Here is a 19,000-nt window from a genome sequence, read left to right on the forward strand (position 1 = left end):
AGCCTACCATGGACAATTTTGACAATCTATAATGGTCATATATGGTTCCAAACGTCATTATATGACCCTAAGGTGTATCCCCTAGGGTTTCAAGACTTTTCGCCACCAGGCCCTAGAACATAAAAAATTCCTCAAAAAGCGTGGATAATAGCCTTCAATTTTGGAATTTTTTTCACCTTTTTTCGCCCGTAAATAAAAATTGCCGAGATGTTTACCATGGTCCCTAATACCCTCCGGGAGTCCAATTGGGTGGGTGGAACCATCCAATTTGCCTTAAAACGGCAATTTACCCGTTCAAAACTTGCACCGATTTCGTAAACTAAAGCCCACCATGGACAATTTTGACAACCTATAATGGTCATATATGGTTCCAAACGTCATTATATGACCCTAAAATGTATCCACCAGGGTTTCAAAACTTTTCGCCACCGGGCCCGTAACATCAAAAATTTCTCAAAAAGCGTAGATAATAGCCTTCAATTTTGGAATTTTTTGACCTTTTTTCGCCCCGAAATAAAAATAGTCGAATTTTTTACCACAGTCCCTAATATCCTACGGGAGTTCAACTGGGTGGGTGGAACCATCCAATTTGCCTTAAAATGGTTAATTTACCCGTTCGAAACTTGCATCGATTTCGTGAATTGAAGCCTACCACGAACATTTTTAACAACCTATAATGGTCATATTTGGTTCCAAACGTCATTATACGACCCTAAGATGTATCCCCTAGGGTTTGAAGACTTTTCGCCACCAGCCCTAAAACATCAAAAATTCCTTAAAAATCGTGGATAATAGCCTTCAATTTTGGAATTTTTTGACCTTTTTTCGTCCGGAAATAAAATTTTCCGAATTGTTCACCACGGTCCTTAATATCCTCCGGGAGTTCAATTACCATCCAATTTGTCTTAAAACGGTTAATTAAGTCGTTCGAAACTTGCACCGATTTTGTGAACTGAAGCCTACCACAGACAATTTTGGCAACCTATTATGGTCATATATGGTTCCAAACGTCATTATATGACCCCAAGGTGTATCCACTAGGGTTTCAAGACTTTTCGCCACCAGGCCCTAGAACATCAAAAATTCCTCAAAAAGCGTGGATAATAGCCTTCAATTTTGGAATGTTTTTTACCTTTTTTCGCCCAAAAATAAAAATTTCCGAGATGTTTATCATGGTCCCTAATACCCTCTTGGAGTCCAATGGGGTGGGTGGAACCATTCAATTTGCCTTAAAACGGTCAATTTACCCGTTTGAAACTTGCATCGATTTCGTGAACTAAAGCCTACCACGGACAATTTTGACAATCTATAATGGTCATATATGGTTCCAAACGTCATTATATGACCCTAAGATGTATCACCTAGGGTTTCAAGACTTTTCGCCACCGGGCTCGTAACATCAAAAATTCCTCAAAAAGCGTAGATAATAGCCTTCAATTTTGGAATTTTTTGACCTTTTTTCGCCCCGAAATTAAAATTGCCGAATTGTTCACCAAGGTCCCTAATATCCTACGGGAGTTAAACTGGGTGGGTGGAACCATCCAATTTGCCTTAAAACGGTTAATTTACACGTTCGAAACTTGCATCGATTTCGTGAACTGAAGCCTACCACGGACATTTTTAACAACCTATAATTGTCATATTTGGTTTCAAACGTCATTATACGACCCTAAGATGTATCCCCTAGGGTTTAAAGACTTTTCTCCACCAGCCCTAGAACATCAAAAATTCCTTAAAAATCGTGGATAATAGCCTTCAATTTTGGAATTTTTTTACCTTTTTTCGCCCAGAAATAAAAATTTCCAAATTGTTCACCACGGTCCCTAATATCCTCCGGGAGTTCAATTGGGTTGGTAGAACCATCCAATTTGTCTTAAAACGGTTAATTTAGTCGTTCGAAACTTGCACCAATTTCGTGAATTGAAGCCTACCACGGGCAATTTTGACAACCTATAATGGTCATATATGGTTCCAAACGTCTTTATATGACCCTAAGATCGTAAGATGTATCCCCTAGGGTTTCAAGACTTTTCGCCACTAGGCCCGTAACATAAAAAATTCCTCAAAAAACGTGGATAAATAGCCTTTAATTTTGGATTTTTTTTTTACCTTTTTTAACCCAGATATAAAAATTGTTGAGATTTTTATTATGGTTCCTAATAACCTCCGAGAGTCCAATTGGATGGATGGAACCGCAGAACCATAGAAACTTGCAATGATTTCGTGAACTGAAGCCTACCACGACCATTTTTGACAACCTATATATTAGTTATATATGGTTTCAAACGTCATTATACGACCCTAAGATGTATCCCCTAGGGTTTCAAGACTTTTCGCCACCAGCCCTAGAACTTTTCGCCACCGACAATGTTAATTAAAAACGCATATAAAGAGGTTTGAACTTCTTACCTCATGGAATTACACTACATGTCGTACCATCTTAACTACCAATAAATTATGCTTAATTCTTCCACATAAATGTATTTAAATGTAGAATACAAAATTGCATCTAAACTCAAAAACAAAGAGACACATAATTATTCTTTGTATTCTCTTCAATATTCAACTTTACATTCCAAATTATTAATACTTCAAACACTTAATTAAAAAAAATTACTCAAAGTATCATCCCGGGGCAACGCCCGGGTGACACACTATTTAGAATTTATACCATGAGCCAAATCATGGATTTAACTTGATAATACAATTACGTATCGTGGTTCCGAATGAATAAATAGTACGTAGTAATTAAAATTCGTAAAAATTTTCTTGTCTTTCATGTATGTAGAATTAAAGAAAAAAAAATATAATGTAATGTATTGACTTTTTAAGAAAAAAAAAATAGAGTTGGACATGGGTTAGGTTGACACAAGGGTCGGCTTGTATCACTACCAAAACCCTAGAATTTCTTTTGCTTTAGGGCAAGTTTTTATTTTTTATTTTTATTTTTATTTTTTTTTATTCTGGTTTTAAGTGAGATGTAATATTGGGGTTTCATTGTGAAAGGGCTAGTACCTTTTCTTTTTTGTCAGAATTTATATCACTAGACAATTCTATCATGAGCCATTTAACTTGATAATACAATTGCATATCGTAGTTCCGAATGAATAAATTATCCATGCTTTTTGAGGAATTTTTTATGTTACGGGGCTTGGTAGCGAAAAGTCTTGACACCCGAGGGGATACATCTTAGAGTCATATAATGACGTTTGGAACCATAATGACCATCATAGGTTGTCAAAAATGTCCGTGGTAGGCTTCAGTTCACGAAATCGGTGCAAGTTTCAAACGGGTAAATTGACCGTTTTAAGGCAAATTGGATGGTTTCACCCACCCAAACGGACTCCCGGAGGATATGATGGACCATGGTAAACATCTCGACAAATTTTATTTCCGGGCGAAAAAAGGTAAAAAAAAAAATCCAAAATTGAAGGCTATTATCCACGCTTTTTGAGGAAGTTTTGATGTTACGGGACCTAGTGGGAAAAAGTCTTGAGACTGTAGGGGATACATCTTAGGGTCATATAATGACGTAAGGAATCATATATGTGAAAAGGAATAGTGTCCTTCGAACAAGTGTGTTATTCTGATAGTGGGTTCAGAAATTATTAGATTGCTAATATATTCAGTATGGTCAAGTGATCGGAATGCCTGGGTGGAGGCCGCTTATGATCAGTAATGTTAATGCATAATTAATATTACAATAAGTAATGTTAATGCATAATTAATATTACAGCTTAATCTTGACTGGACCCTTCACCCAAGCAACCAACGAAAAGAATTAATGAGTCGACCGAGTAATTATATGAGTTCAAGGGTTTTTACAATGGTACTGCCCTATTCAACTCTTACTCAAGCATCATTCCCATTGGGAATGATGAGAGTATGAAATTCTCTCCCATCGATGTGGGACAATGAGATTTTCACATTTTATTTTAAAGCTAAAATAAAATAATTAAGCAAACTAGTAATAAATCAACAAGTGTTATGTATAAATCAACAAGTGTCATTCACGTTTTTAGGAACGGTTTTAATATATACTCCGTAAGTATAGATTCTCACCTTAACCCAAAGATAGTAGAAGCCCTTTCGTTAGGAAAGCCCAATAGACATCCCTCCATTAACCAGAATAAAAAAAAAAAGGCCCAAACTAGAAAACCTAGGGTTTTATTGGTAGTGACATTTATACAAACCCTTTCTTCTTTACTTTGCTCTCCATTTGCCTTTGCCGTCGCACAACCTAGGTCTTCCTCTTTCTCTCTCCTCTCTCAGCCTCACTCAGGTACTCTTCTCTCTCTCTTCTATGAGCTAATCATCGTATTTCAATGGAAAATTCATCCTAATTTATGCTAATTATATGTAGGTTAACAGCAAAGGTTGCAGCAAAAATGGCGTACCCAATGAAACCCACGAAGCCTGGTTTGGAGGAAGCCCCTGAGCCTACCCACAAGATCAGAATCACTCTTTCTTCTAAGAATGTTAAGAATCTCGAGAAAGGTATTCTTTTTTTTTTTGTTTTTGATTTGGGTTGTATGAATTTGTTCTAATTATTGTTATCAAGTTTATTGCTTTGTTGATTATTATCAGTGTTTAAGCTGCGGTGATTTAGGGTTTAGCTTATGGTTTTGATTGCTTGTATAATTGAATGAATTTGATGTCATTTATTAATTGGGTAGTAGTTGAATTTTATGGGTTTTATAGTAGTATGTTATTTAGATGAATTTGATGAGATTGTTCATTTGGGTGATAATGTAATGATGAAATTTTGAATATTTATGGGTAGTAAGTAGTTGTCGAAGGAATGTTGGTATTATCTTTGGGTAAACAGATGATCTGAAGTCGGTATTGCCATAACGTGTGAAATGAGTACGAAGAATTAGCAGCAATGCATCTATGGATTAACTCGGTCGACTAGTTTTGTATGTTTACTTCAGATTTGGGTATAATATGTTTATTGTCACGCTTAATTTAGCACTAGTCTTTTGTAGATGGGCTTTCATTGATTAACCTGATATTTGGAAATTGTAATTGAACAAACTTTTTTAGAGGGAACTGAAACAACTTTAGAAGTGAGGCATTTGATGTCTACTTGAGACAGGACATTCTTACCCTAGACTTGGCTATAGTGATGTATTTACATTTGAATTGTAACTTGCTAGTGCTCTTAAGCTGTGAATTAGTTGCAGCTGTGTGTTTGAGGCATTGCCGTTCTATGATTGTTGAGTTCACTTTCAGTATTAGAAATGCTTACCTTGAGTTAATTTTATCTAAATTTGATTTTGCATGGCTTGATATGTTGAACAGTGTGTGCTGATCTTGTACGTGGTGCCAAGGACAAGCGTCTTAGAGTCAAGGGACCAGTAAGGATGCCCACCAAGGTTCTGAAGATTACAACAAGGAAAACCCCTTGTGGTGAAGGTATGTATCAAATCTTATAACTAAATCCTATAATTTTTACTTTCAGGACTTCATAGATAATTATTGTAATGGATGATTTGATATTTTTGATGTTGTTGGAATGTTTTGGAAAATTCTTGCTTACATTATTGAATATAAGAGGTCTTTCTCTGCTTACTCTCCCTTGATAACATCATTCTAGTTTCTTGTTTAGTTGAAATCTTCTTGTAACCTGTGATTTTAATTCAGTCTGTGAAACAATTAAACTTTTGTGTTTGTTACACATAGATTCTTCTTAAAATACTACATATGACTTGGCAATTGTAAGGTAGATGTGTTGAGGGAATTTTAGTGTGATGCTGTCTATATACCTGTTGAGTCCTTGTAGGATGTTCTTTTTAGCACATTTTCTGTCTATAATTTCAATTTTGCCTTGTTCTTATCTTGCAGGAACCAACACCTGGGACCGATTTGAGTTGCGTGTCCACAAGAGAGTCATCGACCTCTTCAGCTCCCCAGATGTGGTCAAGCAGATTACATCTATCACCATTGAACCTGGTGTTGAGGTTGAGGTTACAATTGCAGACTCTTAGATGTTCTGCTTATGCTTTAGGGCTTTTGTTAGTTGTCTTCATATATAGTGGTGCCATCTTACTCGGGATTTTGGAGATAACTGAATTGTTTGTTTGAAGAGATATTTTCATTTAGTTATTAATGTTATCAATCTTATCATGTTTTTGAAGGCATTGAACATGCGTTATTTGGTAATGCTTTATCTATAGAACTCTCCCATTTAAGTATGGCTACATTATCAATATCAAAATTTTGTTGGTTACTCTGAAGTGGCTTGTGTTGTATGATATCTAATGTAAGCACTTGTTCAGTTGTTTGTGTTCTGAGGAGCTGAGATATCAAATGAGTTGGATTTTCATTTACTTCTTGTAAGACTAAGATGATTATATGATGCTGTAGGAGCGGCCTCTGTTTTGGATGGGATAACTTCATTGTTACATAATTTTTTTTTAATGTTACTGTTCTACTCGTGCTACTCTTGAGCGATTGTGAAGTTTAAAAACATTGAAGAACTTTGTTTAGGCTTTTGGCAGTACATCGGAGATAAGAATCAACAAATGATACATGATATAATTGTTAATGTTTTGATCGAAAGATAGAACTGAATTGACTTGAAATCGGTAGTATTAGTCTGACAGTAAAAAACTGTAATGTTTTATTAGCAAGCACAGATTCTAGAATCCTAAAGATTGATGATTTAGCAACAGTTCAAGTCCATCCATTTATAGAGTTATTGCACTGAAGAGAGTTTGCTATTGCGCATATTATGGGATTGAAGTCTGCCGTTCCCCTCCCCCCCCCCCCCCCCCCCCCCCCCCCCCCTCACACACACACAAACAGTAGTAACGAATACTAACTGAAAACCGTGAATTTAAACTAGTATAAAGATTTGTCTCTAATGTTTGTGGCTCCCCTCTCATAAATCCAACATACAAAGATTGAAATGAACTAATACGTTTTATCATGTTTGAATCGCAAAGATGTCTGTTTGTCACCCTTGTTACAGGGTCAGGTTAAATTTCGTATCATCCTATGCATAAAATCCGTATGTTTTGACACAAATACGACATTAACATACCAATATACCATGAATTATAGATATTCCACTTGTAAAATGGTATGGGATGAGGCATATTCACCTTTATGATTCCTTTTTATGATCAACTATTCGTGGTTGGCTATTTCTCTTGCCTTGATTTTTTTTTGTTCTTTCCCTTGTGAAAATAAAGATTTTTTCTTAAAACTTTTCTAAAATAAAAACCAAGCCTATCATTTCCTACCCACAACCAACGTCCAAGATTCACCCCTTCCCTAATCCAACGGCCATCATTCCTCCTCCTATCAACGGCCATACATATTTCAAAACAAGATTTATTGGACCCCACTTCTTTCTCCTCATCCTCTCATAATACTCTCCTCTCCAACAAACTAACACTCTCATCTTCCACTCTTTTATCCTATCTTCTTTCAAGAGAGAAAGAAGTAAGATTGCCATTTTCATTATCCAAAACCAATATCAATGGCAGCTTCTTCTTCTCTTAGCACACTATCTCATCAAACACTCCTTTCGCACCCAAAAACACACCTTACAACCACCCCTACTTCATCCCTTATTGTCCCTACATCCTCTAAGGTCAATGGAGTGCTCCTTAAGTCATCCTCCTCTAGGAGGAGGCGTGCTGCGCCTCGTGCAACCGTTGTGAGGGCTGCAGCTGTGGAAGCGTTGGAGTCAACAGACACTGATCAACTTATCGAAAAGTCTGTCAACACCATAAGGTTCTTGGCTATTGATGCTGTTGAAAAGGCTAACTCTGGTCACCCGGGTTTGCCTATGGGATGTGCTCCCATGGGACATATATTGTATGATGAGATCATGAGGTATAACCCGAAGAACCCGTATTGGTTTAACCGTGACCGCTTTGTTCTCTCTGCTGGTCATGGTTGTATGCTTCAGTATGCTCTTCTTCATCTTGCTGGCTATGACAGTGTCTTGGTTAGTCCTCTGCCTATGATTTAATTTGATTTTTCTCTTATAATGTTAATTTTGCTAATTATTTGTATAAGAAGCTGTATGTACTTTTAAAATGATTGTTTCATAATTAATTTTCCATCATGCTACTAATTATGTGATCTGATGATAGAAATGTAACAAGTACTATGAAGGGTCGTTTGTAAAATTATGTCATATCCTTAATCATAGAGTTGGGATGATGTGACTAAAATCTAGCTAAGCTTGCCTAAGTGAAAAAACTTTACATCATGACCTCCTTGAGAGGTTTGGGGTTATGATCATGTACTTGTATTTTGGTTTATCTTAAATTGCTTTTAATTTTTTAATCTTGGAATTTCAACCATAAATTTAGTAATTTTACACTGATGAAGTAGCCCATTTAATTGATAAATTAGTGAAAGGCTAAACCATAAGCTTGCTGGGATGTGGGAATTTACTCAATTAGAATAATCAGTTTAATTACCAGTAATTTGTCTATCATTAGAAAGTCGGAAGGGTCATTTTGCCTAATTGATGCTCCCTTGATAATATCAATTCACCATTATTTATTAGTTTAGATTATATGGTTGTATATGCATTATTATTTGTCTGAAATTTACTCTGTAAACTTGTGTGTATTACATGATAGTTTATATGGAACAGAGAAAGTATGTTTTTAATCAGCCCCATAAACCTATGATTCATATAGTCATGTACAAGTGTTTTCTGACTGTTAGTACATTATATGAACTCTGTAACAGGAAGAGGATTTGAAGACTTTCCGCCAATGGGGAAGCAGAATTCCCGGACATCCAGAGAATTTCGAGACACCTGGAGTTGAAGTTACAACTGGTTGGCCTCTTGTTAATTTGTTTAATGTAATATACTATCAATGAGTGAAACTCATGTTTATAACACCGATGAACAGATCTTGTTGTTTGCTGTTATTAACTTTTACGAATAGTCTCAATACAATGAATTGGTTAATGTTAATGCTGTTGGTAAACTCATTGCATTTCACATTATGCAGGGCCACTTGGTCAGGGTATAGCCAATGCTGTTGGTTTGGCTCTTGCAGAGAAGCATCTGGCTGCTCGATTCAACAAACCTGATGCTGAAATCGTTGATCATTACACGTAAAGCCTTTCTTTTTTTTTTGCTCTGCTAATTTGTGCTTTTGATTCTGTTCAGATTACTTCTGCATGTATAATTTTACTTATAATCTTTGAACTTTCAGATACTGCATTCTTGGTGATGGTTGCCAGATGGAAGGAATTGCCCAGGAAGCTTGCTCGCTTGCTGGTCACTGGGGGCTTGGAAAATTGATTGCCCTGTATGATGATAATCACATTTCTATTGATGGCGACACTGCCATTGCATTCACTGAGAGTGTTGATTTGAGGTTTGAGGCCCTTGGCTGGCATGTTATTTGGGTGAAGAATGGTAACACTGGTTACGATGAAATTCGTGCTGCTATCAAGGAAGCTCAGTCTGTCAAGGACAAACCCACTTTGATCAAGGTCTCCATTATATTAATTGCAACTTTTAAGGCTTTGCTCTTTTATTGTATTCTATATTTGGTTTATTGCATTATTCTACATTCATTCTTATGTGAACATTAGTGTTTTAGCTGTTGGAATGAAAACTACCAGCTTATTTTTCAAGACAATGAGTGTATATTTTATATTTTTATGTTTTGTAGAGATACCTGAGACAGATGATTTAACCATTTTGTTAATGCAGGTTACTACCACTATTGGTTTTGGGTCTCCCAACAAGTCAAACTCATACAGTGTGCACGGAAGTGCATTGGGTTCTAAGGAAGTTGAGGCTACAAGGCAGAATCTTGGCTGGCCTTACGAGCCATTCCACGTTCCAGAGGAAGTGAAGAAGTAAGCAACACGATTGCATTTCACACCTTTTGATTTAATTATTGCTATCCAACTTATAATTTCCTGATTCCGCAGGCACTGGAGCCGCCATACCCCTGAGGGAGCCTCCTTGGAAGCTGAGTGGACTTCCAAGTTTGCAGAGTATGAGAAGAAGTATCCTACAGAAGCAGCTGAGTTCAAGTCAATCATTACCGGTGAATTGCCTGCTGGTTGGGAGAAAGCTCTTCCTGTGAGTAGCTACTTAATTATCTTTTATTCCTAGCTCAAATTGCTAGACTCATAGAATTGTTTACTTTCTTTTCGCAGACTTACACACCTGAGACCCCAGGTGATGCAACCAGAAACCTGTCGCAGCAATGCTTAAACGCCCTTGCAAAGGTTCTTCCAGGACTTCTTGGTGGTAGTGCAGATCTTGCATCTTCAAACATGACCTTACTAAAAATGTTCGGAGACTTCCAAAAGGACACACCGGAAGAAAGAAATGTTCGTTTTGGTGTTAGAGAGCATGGAATGGGAGCCATTTGCAATGGAATTGCCCTTCACAGTCCAGGGCTAATCCCTTACTGTGCTACCTTCTTTGTGTTCACTGACTACATGAGAGGAGCAATGAGGATCTCTGCCTTGTCAGAATCTGGAGTCATCTATGTTATGACCCATGACTCTATTGGGCTTGGAGAAGATGGACCCACCCATCAACCCATCGAGCACTTGGCAAGTTTCCGTGCCATGCCCAACATCCTAATGCTCCGCCCAGCTGATGGTAACGAGACTGCTGGTTCATACAAGGTTGCTGTTGAAAATAGAAAGACACCATCCATTCTTGCTCTTTCTAGGCAAAAGCTTCCTAACTTGCCAGGAACATCCATTGAAGGAGTTGCAAAGGGAGGGTACACCATCTCAGACAACTCTTCAGGCAACAAGCCTGATGTTATTCTGATTGGAACTGGTTCAGAGCTGGAAATTGCTGCCAAAGCTGGTGACGAGCTAAGAAAAGAAGGAAAATCTGTCAGAGTTGTATCGTTTGTGTCTTGGGAGTTGTTTGAACAGCAATCTGATGAATACAAGGAGAGTGTCCTTCCTGCAGATGTTACAGCAAGAGTAAGCATTGAGGCAGGATCAACCTTCGGATGGCACAAGATTGTGGGATCAAAGGGGAAGGCCATCGGTATTGACAAGTTTGGAGCTAGTGCACCAGCAGGAATAATATACAAGGAGTATGGAATCACAGCCGAGGCAGTTATTGAAGCGGCAAAATCAGTTTGTTAGGCCACGGTGCTGCAGATTCTTTTTGCCTCCTGTTTTCCATTTTTGTTAACTGATCAAGTAGACAAGGCTCCCTGGTCAATCTAGTGAGTACTGTATTACAGTAAATCCGAAAAAAGAAAAAATTAGTTACTGTAAAGAAAGCGGATTTGATCGTTCCATTTGTCAAGATGAATTTCTAAGGCTTCTTACAGTAAGAGTGTTTGTTGATTTGTATTTAAAATCTTGCATTCAATGTTAAAGTATGGACAGCATATTTTCTAATAAGGAACAATGACAGTGATGCTGATTATGTGAAGCAGTTTTCTCTTCCCATTCAATTAGGACTTGTTTTCTTGAGATATGGCTGCTTATTCAACCTCGTTTCTTTCTATGATATATGTGTGGTTTGTTGATGTGCATCACAGTAATTCCTTATTAAAAGTACTTCATGTTAATGTTAGAATCTTATGCTCTTTTATTTTGCCTCGTACTTAAGAAACTTCTTGTGCCAAGAACTTCTGGTTTTTGCAGTGACTTCTGAGTTTTGACAAGGTCTTCAGACTCTTCACTAATACGGAGTAATTTTGGAGAAGTCTTAATCAGTACTCGTAGTTTCTACATACAAATTACTGTGTACTCCCTCCGTTTTTAAATACTTGTTCAATTTTTCATATGGAGGTAGTGAGGTAGTTGAGAGAATAAAAAATTATAAAAATCAAAAGTAGTGAAAGAATAGGATGAGAGAGAGTATTATGTTGGGTTCACTAAATGTGAGAAATGAATTAAATATTGTAAAAGCTTTTTAAAAAAGGAAATGGAGCAACTATTTAAAAACGGCCGGAAAAGAAAAGTAGAGCAAGTATTTAAAAACGGAGGGGGTACTTATTTCTAAACAACAATTAGGATGTCGGTGAGTAAATAATCTCAACTACGAGTATGATAAACTCCATATACTACCTCCGTTTCATATTATTTACAACAATGTAACATAAAATATGAGTAGAAAATGTCTAAATGTTGCAAGTAATATAAAGGATAAAGAAAGTATTATTTACAACAAAGATTTTTTTTTTTTTTAATTTTTGAAAAGCTACAACAAAGAAAATTTTAAAATATTACAAATAATACCCTTTTTTTTTTTTTTTTTTGCATAATGTTTAAAAACATTTAAAAATTTTCCAAACTGGTCCACTCTGGGTTTTGGACCAATTTTATCATTTAGGTCCATTTGCAAGTTCCATTTTTACAATGGGATAACTTAATTGTCAGTTTGTCACAATGTTATTGTGGATCCACTATTTTTATTTGCCTTTTGCGCTTAGTGATACGGTATTAAATCATAAATTCATATAAATAAAAGGAAACAATTGAAAAGAAGTAAAGGAAAAAAACTTGATAAACAAAAAAGGATATAAAACAGAAAACTGATAAGAATGTGATAACTTTTTAATTTTTTTTTGTTTAACATTTTTTTAAAAAAAATAAAATACAAAATAAACCATATCAACGGTTTACGATTGTTAATAAAACTGAAGGGCTACGATACAATGGCCACAATAAAATTATGGCCACTCAAAACTCATCCAAAATATAGGGAGTAATCAATCAAGCTGTGGTCACCATTACTCTTACTATCTTTCTCCACTGTCCACTCCATCATCTGTTCTTCACTCTGAAATCTTTACCAAAAACCCAATGGCTGAACTCGGAATCTCGCTTGCTGAGAAACTCATAGAAGTGATTAGCAGTGAGATCATTAAAGAGATATGCGATATGTGGGGTTACAAATCTCAGCTTGAAGACCTTCACAAAACTGTAACCACCATCAAGAATGTGCTCCTTGATGCCGAGTCCAAGCGAGAGCTCACCAAGGCAGAACGAGGCTACATCGAGGACCACAAGGATGTTGTTTATGATGCCGACGACTTGTTCGATGAGTTTCTCACTCTTGCTGAGCTGAAACAGATCGATGGCAATGCCAACAAGGGTGGTAAGTTCTCTGAAAAGCTGCATCGTTTCTTTTCTTCTAAGAAAAAGAAGATGGGTCAAGCTTACAAGATGTCTAGTAAGGTTAAGGAGATTAAGAAGCAGTTAGATGAGATAGTTGATAGGCACACTAAGTTTGGGTTTAAAGTTGACTATAAGCCTATTTGTAGGAGAAGGGAGGAAACTTGTTCGTATTTACACGTGAATGATATTATTGGGAGGGATAAGGATAAGGAGACGATCATAGATATGTTGCTAAATCCTAGTATGAAGGAAGATTTTTGTTTCCTGACTATTGTGGGAATGGGAGGGTTGGGAAAAATCGCTCTTGCTCAACTTGTGTTTAATGATGATAAGGTAAAGAGTGAGTTTCCGGATTTGAGGTTATGGGTTTGTGTCTCTGATCAAGATGGGGAGATATTTGATGTGAAAGCAATCCTTTGTAAGATTATTGAATTGGTTACTCATTGTAAGATTGATGGTAGCTCTACAATGGAATTGGTGCAAAACCGATTTCAAGATCAATTGCGAGGAAAAAAGTTCTTCCTTGTTCTTGATGATGTATGGAATGAGGACCGTGAGAATTGGCTTGCTTTGAAGAAGTTCTTGATGTTGGGTCAAGGGGGGAGTAGGATTGTGATAACTACACGTTCAGAGACTACAGCAGCTATAATAGGGGATGAGAATGCCTATAAATTACAAGGGTTATCTCAAGAGGATTCGTGGGAGTTGTTTAAGATGTCGGCATTTAGCAGTGGATGTCAGCAAGAAAGTCATGGTGAGTTGGTTGAGATTGGGAAGAAGATTGTTGCAAAGTGTCATAACGTTCCTTTAGCTATAAAGGTGGTAGGAAGTCTTTTGTTTGGGCAAGACATACGAAAGTGGGAGTCGTTTGAACAGAGCGGACTAGCCACAAATGGTGAAGGCAATAATAGGATTATGTCTATATTAATGCTCAGCTACCACAATCTAGAATCCTCGTTGAAGAGTTGTTTCAGTTATTGTGCAGTGTTTCCAAAGGATTATGTAATAAAGAAGCGTGTATTAATTGAACTTTGGATGGCACAAGGATACATTGTGCCATTAGAAGGAGGTCAAAGTATAGATGATGCTGCGGAGGAACATTTTGTAATTTTGTTACGGAGATGTTTCTTTCAAGATGTCATGACAAATGAATGTGGTGATATTTATTCAATTAAGATCCATGACTTGATGCATGATGTTGCTCAAGAAGTGGGGAAGGAGGAGGCCCGTGTAGTGACTGCTATGACGGATAAAATCGGTGATAAAATACGTCATATACGATATGTTGGTCATGGTATATTATGTCCAAAAATGATCTCTTCATGTAGCAATAAGATTCGTTCATACATCAATGCGAGTTTTAATAAACCTCCAGTGGATACTCTTACTGACAAGTGGTTGTGCCTAAGGGCGCTTGATTTGTCAAAATTGCACTTTGAAATCTTGCCCGATTCAATAGGTAATCTGTTGCATTTAAGGTTTCTTGACCTGTCTCATAATAGTAGTTTGGAGATACTTCCTGATGCAATTACAAGGCTGCATAATTTGCAGACTTTAAATTTACGCGATTGCTGTAATTTAAGGGAGTTGCCAAAAGATTTTAGCAAACTGGTTAACCTTTGGCATTTTGATGTATTTTCTTATCCTTCTAGCATAAGTGGTATGCCTTCAGGCTTGGATAAGCTAAGTAGTCTTAGAGTGCTTACATACTTTGTGGTGGGTAACAGAAATTCAAGTGATGTTGACGAGCTGAAAGCCCTAAAACCTCTCATCAACTTAAAGGAATCCATCAATATTATAATCGGTGAATATTATACTAATAGAAAAGTGGAGGGCATGAATAACGGGGTAGAGGGAGGGTATCTGAAGAGCATGAAATATCTCACCAGCATCGAAATCATTTTTAGTAAGAAACAGGGTGGATGTATGAGACATGAAGCTGTGTTGGAAGTTCTGGAGCCACCTTCAAATCTCAAGGGATTTTACATGCGCGATTACCAGGGTACAACAATTCCAAAGTGGGGGAGAACAGAGAGTAACTGGGCAGTCTCCCTATCGCGTCTTGTCAATATCTGGTTTCATCGATGTAGAAACTTGATGGAGATGCCAGTGCTAAGTAAACTGCCTCATCTGAAATTACTGGTACTTGAATATTTGGATAGCTTGGAGTACATGGAGAATACAAGCATAAGAAATGACAATGAAGCAACAAATGCAGAATTAGCAACATTCTTCCCTTCCCTTAAAATACTTCGTTTTCACAAAATGGATAAATTGAAGGGTTGGTGGAAGGAGGAGCCATCAGCTGATGATAATCACGGCTTGAATTCCAGGTGGAGATTTCCCTCTGTATCCGAATTAAATATCTACGATTGCCCAAACCTGACGTTAATTCCTCATTGTCCAAACCTTGAAAAGCTGAAATTGAACAATAGTAAAAAATTTCAAATATTAAAAACAGCAGATGATACTTCTGTCAGTGTCAAATTCTGGTTCCTGCGTACTGACAATGTGAGCATTATTAAATCAGTGCCCACAAAAAGTCTTACTCATCTCAGCATAACAGGAGGAGGAGTTCAAGAGAGGGAGAATGAATCAGAAGTTGGAGAGGCATTTCAGAGATGCGCATCTTCTTTGCAAGATCTATTTATTAAAGATATAAATAGACTGAACAGACTGGCTGGAGGAACAGGTTTGCAGCATTTCAGTGCTCTGGAGAAAATCACATTAGTAGGCAGCAGCAACCTTCTCTACAGCTCGGACTTGTATGAAGAAGAAGATGACAACATGATGCTTTGGAAATCTTTTCCTCAAAGCCTCCGCTCCTTGCATTTAGGTTTCTTCAAATGGACTAGTTTGCCAAAGGGGATGCAGTATTTGACCTCCCTCAAAGCCCTCAACATTTATGATTGTGGCAAATTGACAGCCCTCCCAGAATGGATAAGCAGTTTGTCTTCTCTTCAAAGCCTGCACATACGTGACTGTGGTGCCCTCAAATCAATACCAGAAGCAATGCGGACACTCACCTCCCTCCAGAGACTTTCCATAAAACATTGCCCGAACCTATTTAAAAGATGCAAAGAACCTGATGGAGAGGACCGTCCCAAAATTCAACACATCCCTCAAATTGTAAGTCATTGCACCGACTATTTACTGTATTTATATTCATTTTTATGCCTAACAGACATAAAGCTATCGTTCTTTGGTTTTCTGTCCCTTCACAAAATTACAGCTAATTTAAAAACACCAAGTGTTGATCTTCCAATACTGTGTTTAAGTTTTGTTTTATTTCTTTCAGAAAATAACAAGCTGTTTGTTTAACTAGATGCAGCCCCTAAATTTCTTTCACTTAACATAAGATTTCTGTGTCTCAGGAACTAAGGTTATAAGGTTCTGACTTCTGAGTCTTGCTGATAACAGTCTGAGATGACCAGATGTTGATTATCTGCGAAAAAAAAAAAAAAACACGACTTGAATTCCCCGAGGGGTTGCTGTTCTGAATCACATTCCATTTGTAGCCAATTTCTGCAGTGACTTGATATAACAGTACACAAATGCAGCTGTACTACTGAAGATAGCAATCACCAATTCTTTGTCATTCAAACAGAACTTGCAGTGTCATTCTTCAAATGTATATATACAGACAAGCTGAAAATTATCATTTCAGGCCTGAGCTAATACGCTTAACTGCTTAAGGCATTGTAGCATTGTTTCTGTTAGTTACTGCATCGATGATCTCTTATCTGCAGCTTTTTTTGGGAAAAAGCATCATTGGTTTTCCCTTGTATGTCTATTTCTTTAGGAAATTGAGAGGTTTTCACATTTTTCTCTGTATCTTGGCTCTTGTGGGAATTGTAACCATTAAATCTTTTGTAAGATTCTTAATTCAATTTTCTCTTTTATGAATAATAAAAATAAAACAGCTATGGTTTGTTTCATTTAGATCATTATATATATATGTTCATCTTTTGAATTATTATAGGCAACTGATGAGTGACTGTAATGTATAGGATCAGGCGCGTCTACTTCTTTGCTGTGAACCTGCTCTGATATATATTATTTGATTCCCAATATTAATGACAACCCATATTTTTTTTCTGATTAAATCAATCAAATAAAACCATTTGAAAGTTGATCATCAGGGCTTCCAAGGTTTCCAACTGTCTATTTATGTAACACTTGCCAATGCATCTACTGGCCGTGTGTTGGACAGTGTATTTCATACCCACCTTCCCATCCTCACTGCCATGAGTGTGTAATCTAAGAAGAAACTAACCACAAAAGTTCAGCAATAATGGTTCTAGTGACGTACTAGTAATCGCCGGAATAGGAAAGTTGTTTGTTGCTTACAAAAATTTATGGCTGCTAAACCATTTCTATAATATTACTTCAAAAAGTGCTTATAATTTACTTGAAATGCTTGTTGTGTTTGTACTTTTGTGAAAATCGAAGTTTCCAACCTAAGTCTAAACTGCATCTTCTATGCAAAAACATTAATTTATAGGGTAAGTTACACCTATAACTCAACATGTTATTGCTGAACTATCTCTTAATTAAATAATAAAACCATATTAATTAAGTTTGTACAAGCTACATTATATAAAGAAGCTGGTTGAATCTATCTCAACCATCAACAAGCTAAAAAAGATGGCAAATTTTTACCAACTTCTCAAAATAGCAACTACAATACTCATATTCTCTGAACTATGCAACATGAATTTGAGCATTGCTGAAAGTAGTACCTTTAATATTCCTCAAAGATTTACCTTCATTGTGGTTCGAAATCATGATGTAAAGCCTATTAAGGTAGAATGTTCTCATGATTTAGGTAACATCAAAGTAGTTCCTCCTATGAAATGGGTGAGGATTCCAGTGCCATTGTCTACACCATCTCCTGGACATCCCACGGTCTGTTGGGGTAGGCGAGACAATGGGTATTGTGAGTCGGTCTTGTACGTTGAAAATGGTGATGCAAAGAAATGTACACCGGAGAAATGTTTCACTGTTTTTGTTAATAGTACTGGGGTTTATCGTCGAGACCGACATTTTCATGCTTGGGAGAACCTTGGTGAATTTTGTGTGGAACATTAGCTATATGCTCAAGCTCAATTAGAGGAAGATTTAAAATGTGACATTTTATTTAGATTTGCTTTCCATGAAGTTAAAGATGGTATCAAATAATAACGTAATAAGTATATACGTAGTAAGTTTATGAATAACTTTTGGCTACAAATTATTAAGTCTAAATAATTAATCAATTAATGATTTTTAAGTATAAATGCTACTCCGTATTTATCTTAACTGTGTTCTTGACTTCTTTCCACTTTGACTTTTTTTGTCCCTAAAAAGGTGACTAGAGGTGGATACGGAGTAGTATGCAATAATAGAGTTCTAGTTTAATAACTCAGTAATCTAGGGTGTCTAATGCACGCGATACGCGCCGTATTTAGTTATGTATGTAGAGCTTTTTCAGTTGACAATATTAATAAGAGAAAATACGTGAACAAAAAATTTAGGGGTATTAATAATTTATGCACACTTTTTTTAAAAGTTTAATAAAAAAAATTAACATATATAAGGAAAATAAGTAAATAAATATTTTAGAGGGTATAATTATCCAACCACATTTATAAGTGTTAAATTATTAAATCACACAAGGTTTAGCTTTGAAACAATTAACATTATATGAATAGGGGTATTTAGGTAACAAACATTTTAGGGATAAAATTATCTTCACACTATTTATGAGCGTTTTCTCATACTTTTAAAAGGTAAGTAGTATATGCTCGTAAAACAATAATTTGTTATATACATCCAGGTGTACCATACACCCAACTAACCTAAAATTAGTTTTAGCTCTTTATTTGATGATAAAATGAAAAACAATCATTAA

General features: G+C 36.5%; 3 protein-coding genes across 4 annotated transcripts; all 3 read left to right on the plus strand.

The window, feature by feature from the left end:
• Positions 1-4,128: 4,128 nt before the first annotated feature.
• LOC145562844 (small ribosomal subunit protein uS10y) lies at positions 4,129-6,239 on the plus strand. Its single transcript, XM_081623252.1, has 4 exons — positions 4,129-4,282; positions 4,364-4,497; positions 5,305-5,418; positions 5,848-6,239. The coding sequence occupies exons 2-4, from the start codon at positions 4,389-4,391 to the stop codon at positions 5,988-5,990; spliced, it is 366 nt and encodes a 121-aa protein (XP_081479378.1). The 5' UTR covers positions 4,129-4,282; positions 4,364-4,388; the 3' UTR covers positions 5,991-6,239.
• Positions 6,240-7,455: 1,216 nt separating this feature from the next.
• On the plus strand, positions 7,456-11,413 carry LOC145562845 (transketolase, chloroplastic-like). Its single transcript, XM_081623253.1, has 7 exons — positions 7,456-7,963; positions 8,722-8,812; positions 8,991-9,096; positions 9,198-9,480; positions 9,704-9,852; positions 9,928-10,081; positions 10,159-11,413. Exons 1-7 carry the CDS (start codon positions 7,490-7,492, stop codon positions 11,116-11,118), a joined length of 2,217 nt encoding a protein of 738 aa, XP_081479379.1. The 5' UTR covers positions 7,456-7,489; the 3' UTR covers positions 11,119-11,413.
• Positions 11,414-12,579: 1,166 nt separating this feature from the next.
• LOC145562846 (putative disease resistance protein RGA1) lies at positions 12,580-17,045 on the plus strand. Of its 2 annotated transcripts, XM_081623254.1 has the most exons (3): positions 12,580-15,440; positions 15,638-16,236; positions 16,482-17,045. In XM_081623254.1, exons 1-2 carry the CDS (start codon positions 12,793-12,795, stop codon positions 15,699-15,701), a joined length of 2,712 nt encoding a protein of 903 aa, XP_081479380.1. In that variant the 5' UTR covers positions 12,580-12,792; the 3' UTR covers positions 15,702-16,236; positions 16,482-17,045. The 2 variants fall into 2 exon arrangements, with proteins under 2 accessions (XP_081479380.1, XP_081479382.1); XM_081623256.1 differs by lacking the exon at positions 16,482-17,045 and having other exon boundaries at positions 12,581-15,440; positions 15,572-15,676.
• Positions 17,046-19,000: the final 1,955 nt, after the last annotated feature.

The sequence above is a fragment of the Chenopodium album genome, chromosome 10 (genome assembly GCF_948465745.1).
Source record: "Chenopodium album chromosome 10, dcCheAlbu1.1, whole genome shotgun sequence".
NCBI classification, from domain to species: domain Eukaryota; kingdom Viridiplantae; phylum Streptophyta; class Magnoliopsida; order Caryophyllales; family Amaranthaceae; genus Chenopodium; species Chenopodium album.

What these genes read in the sequence shown, in the direction of transcription:
- LOC145562846 (XM_081623254.1), top strand. Translation starts at nt 12,793, where the DNA reads ATGGCTGAACTCGGAATCTCGCTTGCTGAGAAACTCATAGAAGTGATT. An exon ending in AATCACGGCTTGAATTCCAG is followed by an intron (nt 15,441 to 15,637) that starts GTGGAGATTTCC and finishes TTATTAAATCAG; the next exon opens with TGCCCACAAAAAGTCTTACT.
- LOC145562845 (XM_081623253.1), top strand. Translation starts at nt 7,490, where the DNA reads ATGGCAGCTTCTTCTTCTCTTAGCACACTATCTCATCAAACACTCCTT. An exon ending in CTGGCTATGACAGTGTCTTG is followed by an intron (nt 7,964 to 8,721) that starts GTTAGTCCTCTG and finishes ACTCTGTAACAG; the next exon opens with GAAGAGGATTTGAAGACTTT. An exon ending in TGGAGTTGAAGTTACAACTG is followed by an intron (nt 8,813 to 8,990) that starts GTTGGCCTCTTG and finishes CACATTATGCAG; the next exon opens with GGCCACTTGGTCAGGGTATA.
- LOC145562844 (XM_081623252.1), top strand. Translation starts at nt 4,389, where the DNA reads ATGGCGTACCCAATGAAACCCACGAAGCCTGGTTTGGAGGAAGCCCCT. An exon ending in TGTTAAGAATCTCGAGAAAG is followed by an intron (nt 4,498 to 5,304) that starts GTATTCTTTTTT and finishes TATGTTGAACAG; the next exon opens with TGTGTGCTGATCTTGTACGT. An exon ending in GAAAACCCCTTGTGGTGAAG is followed by an intron (nt 5,419 to 5,847) that starts GTATGTATCAAA and finishes CTTATCTTGCAG; the next exon opens with GAACCAACACCTGGGACCGA.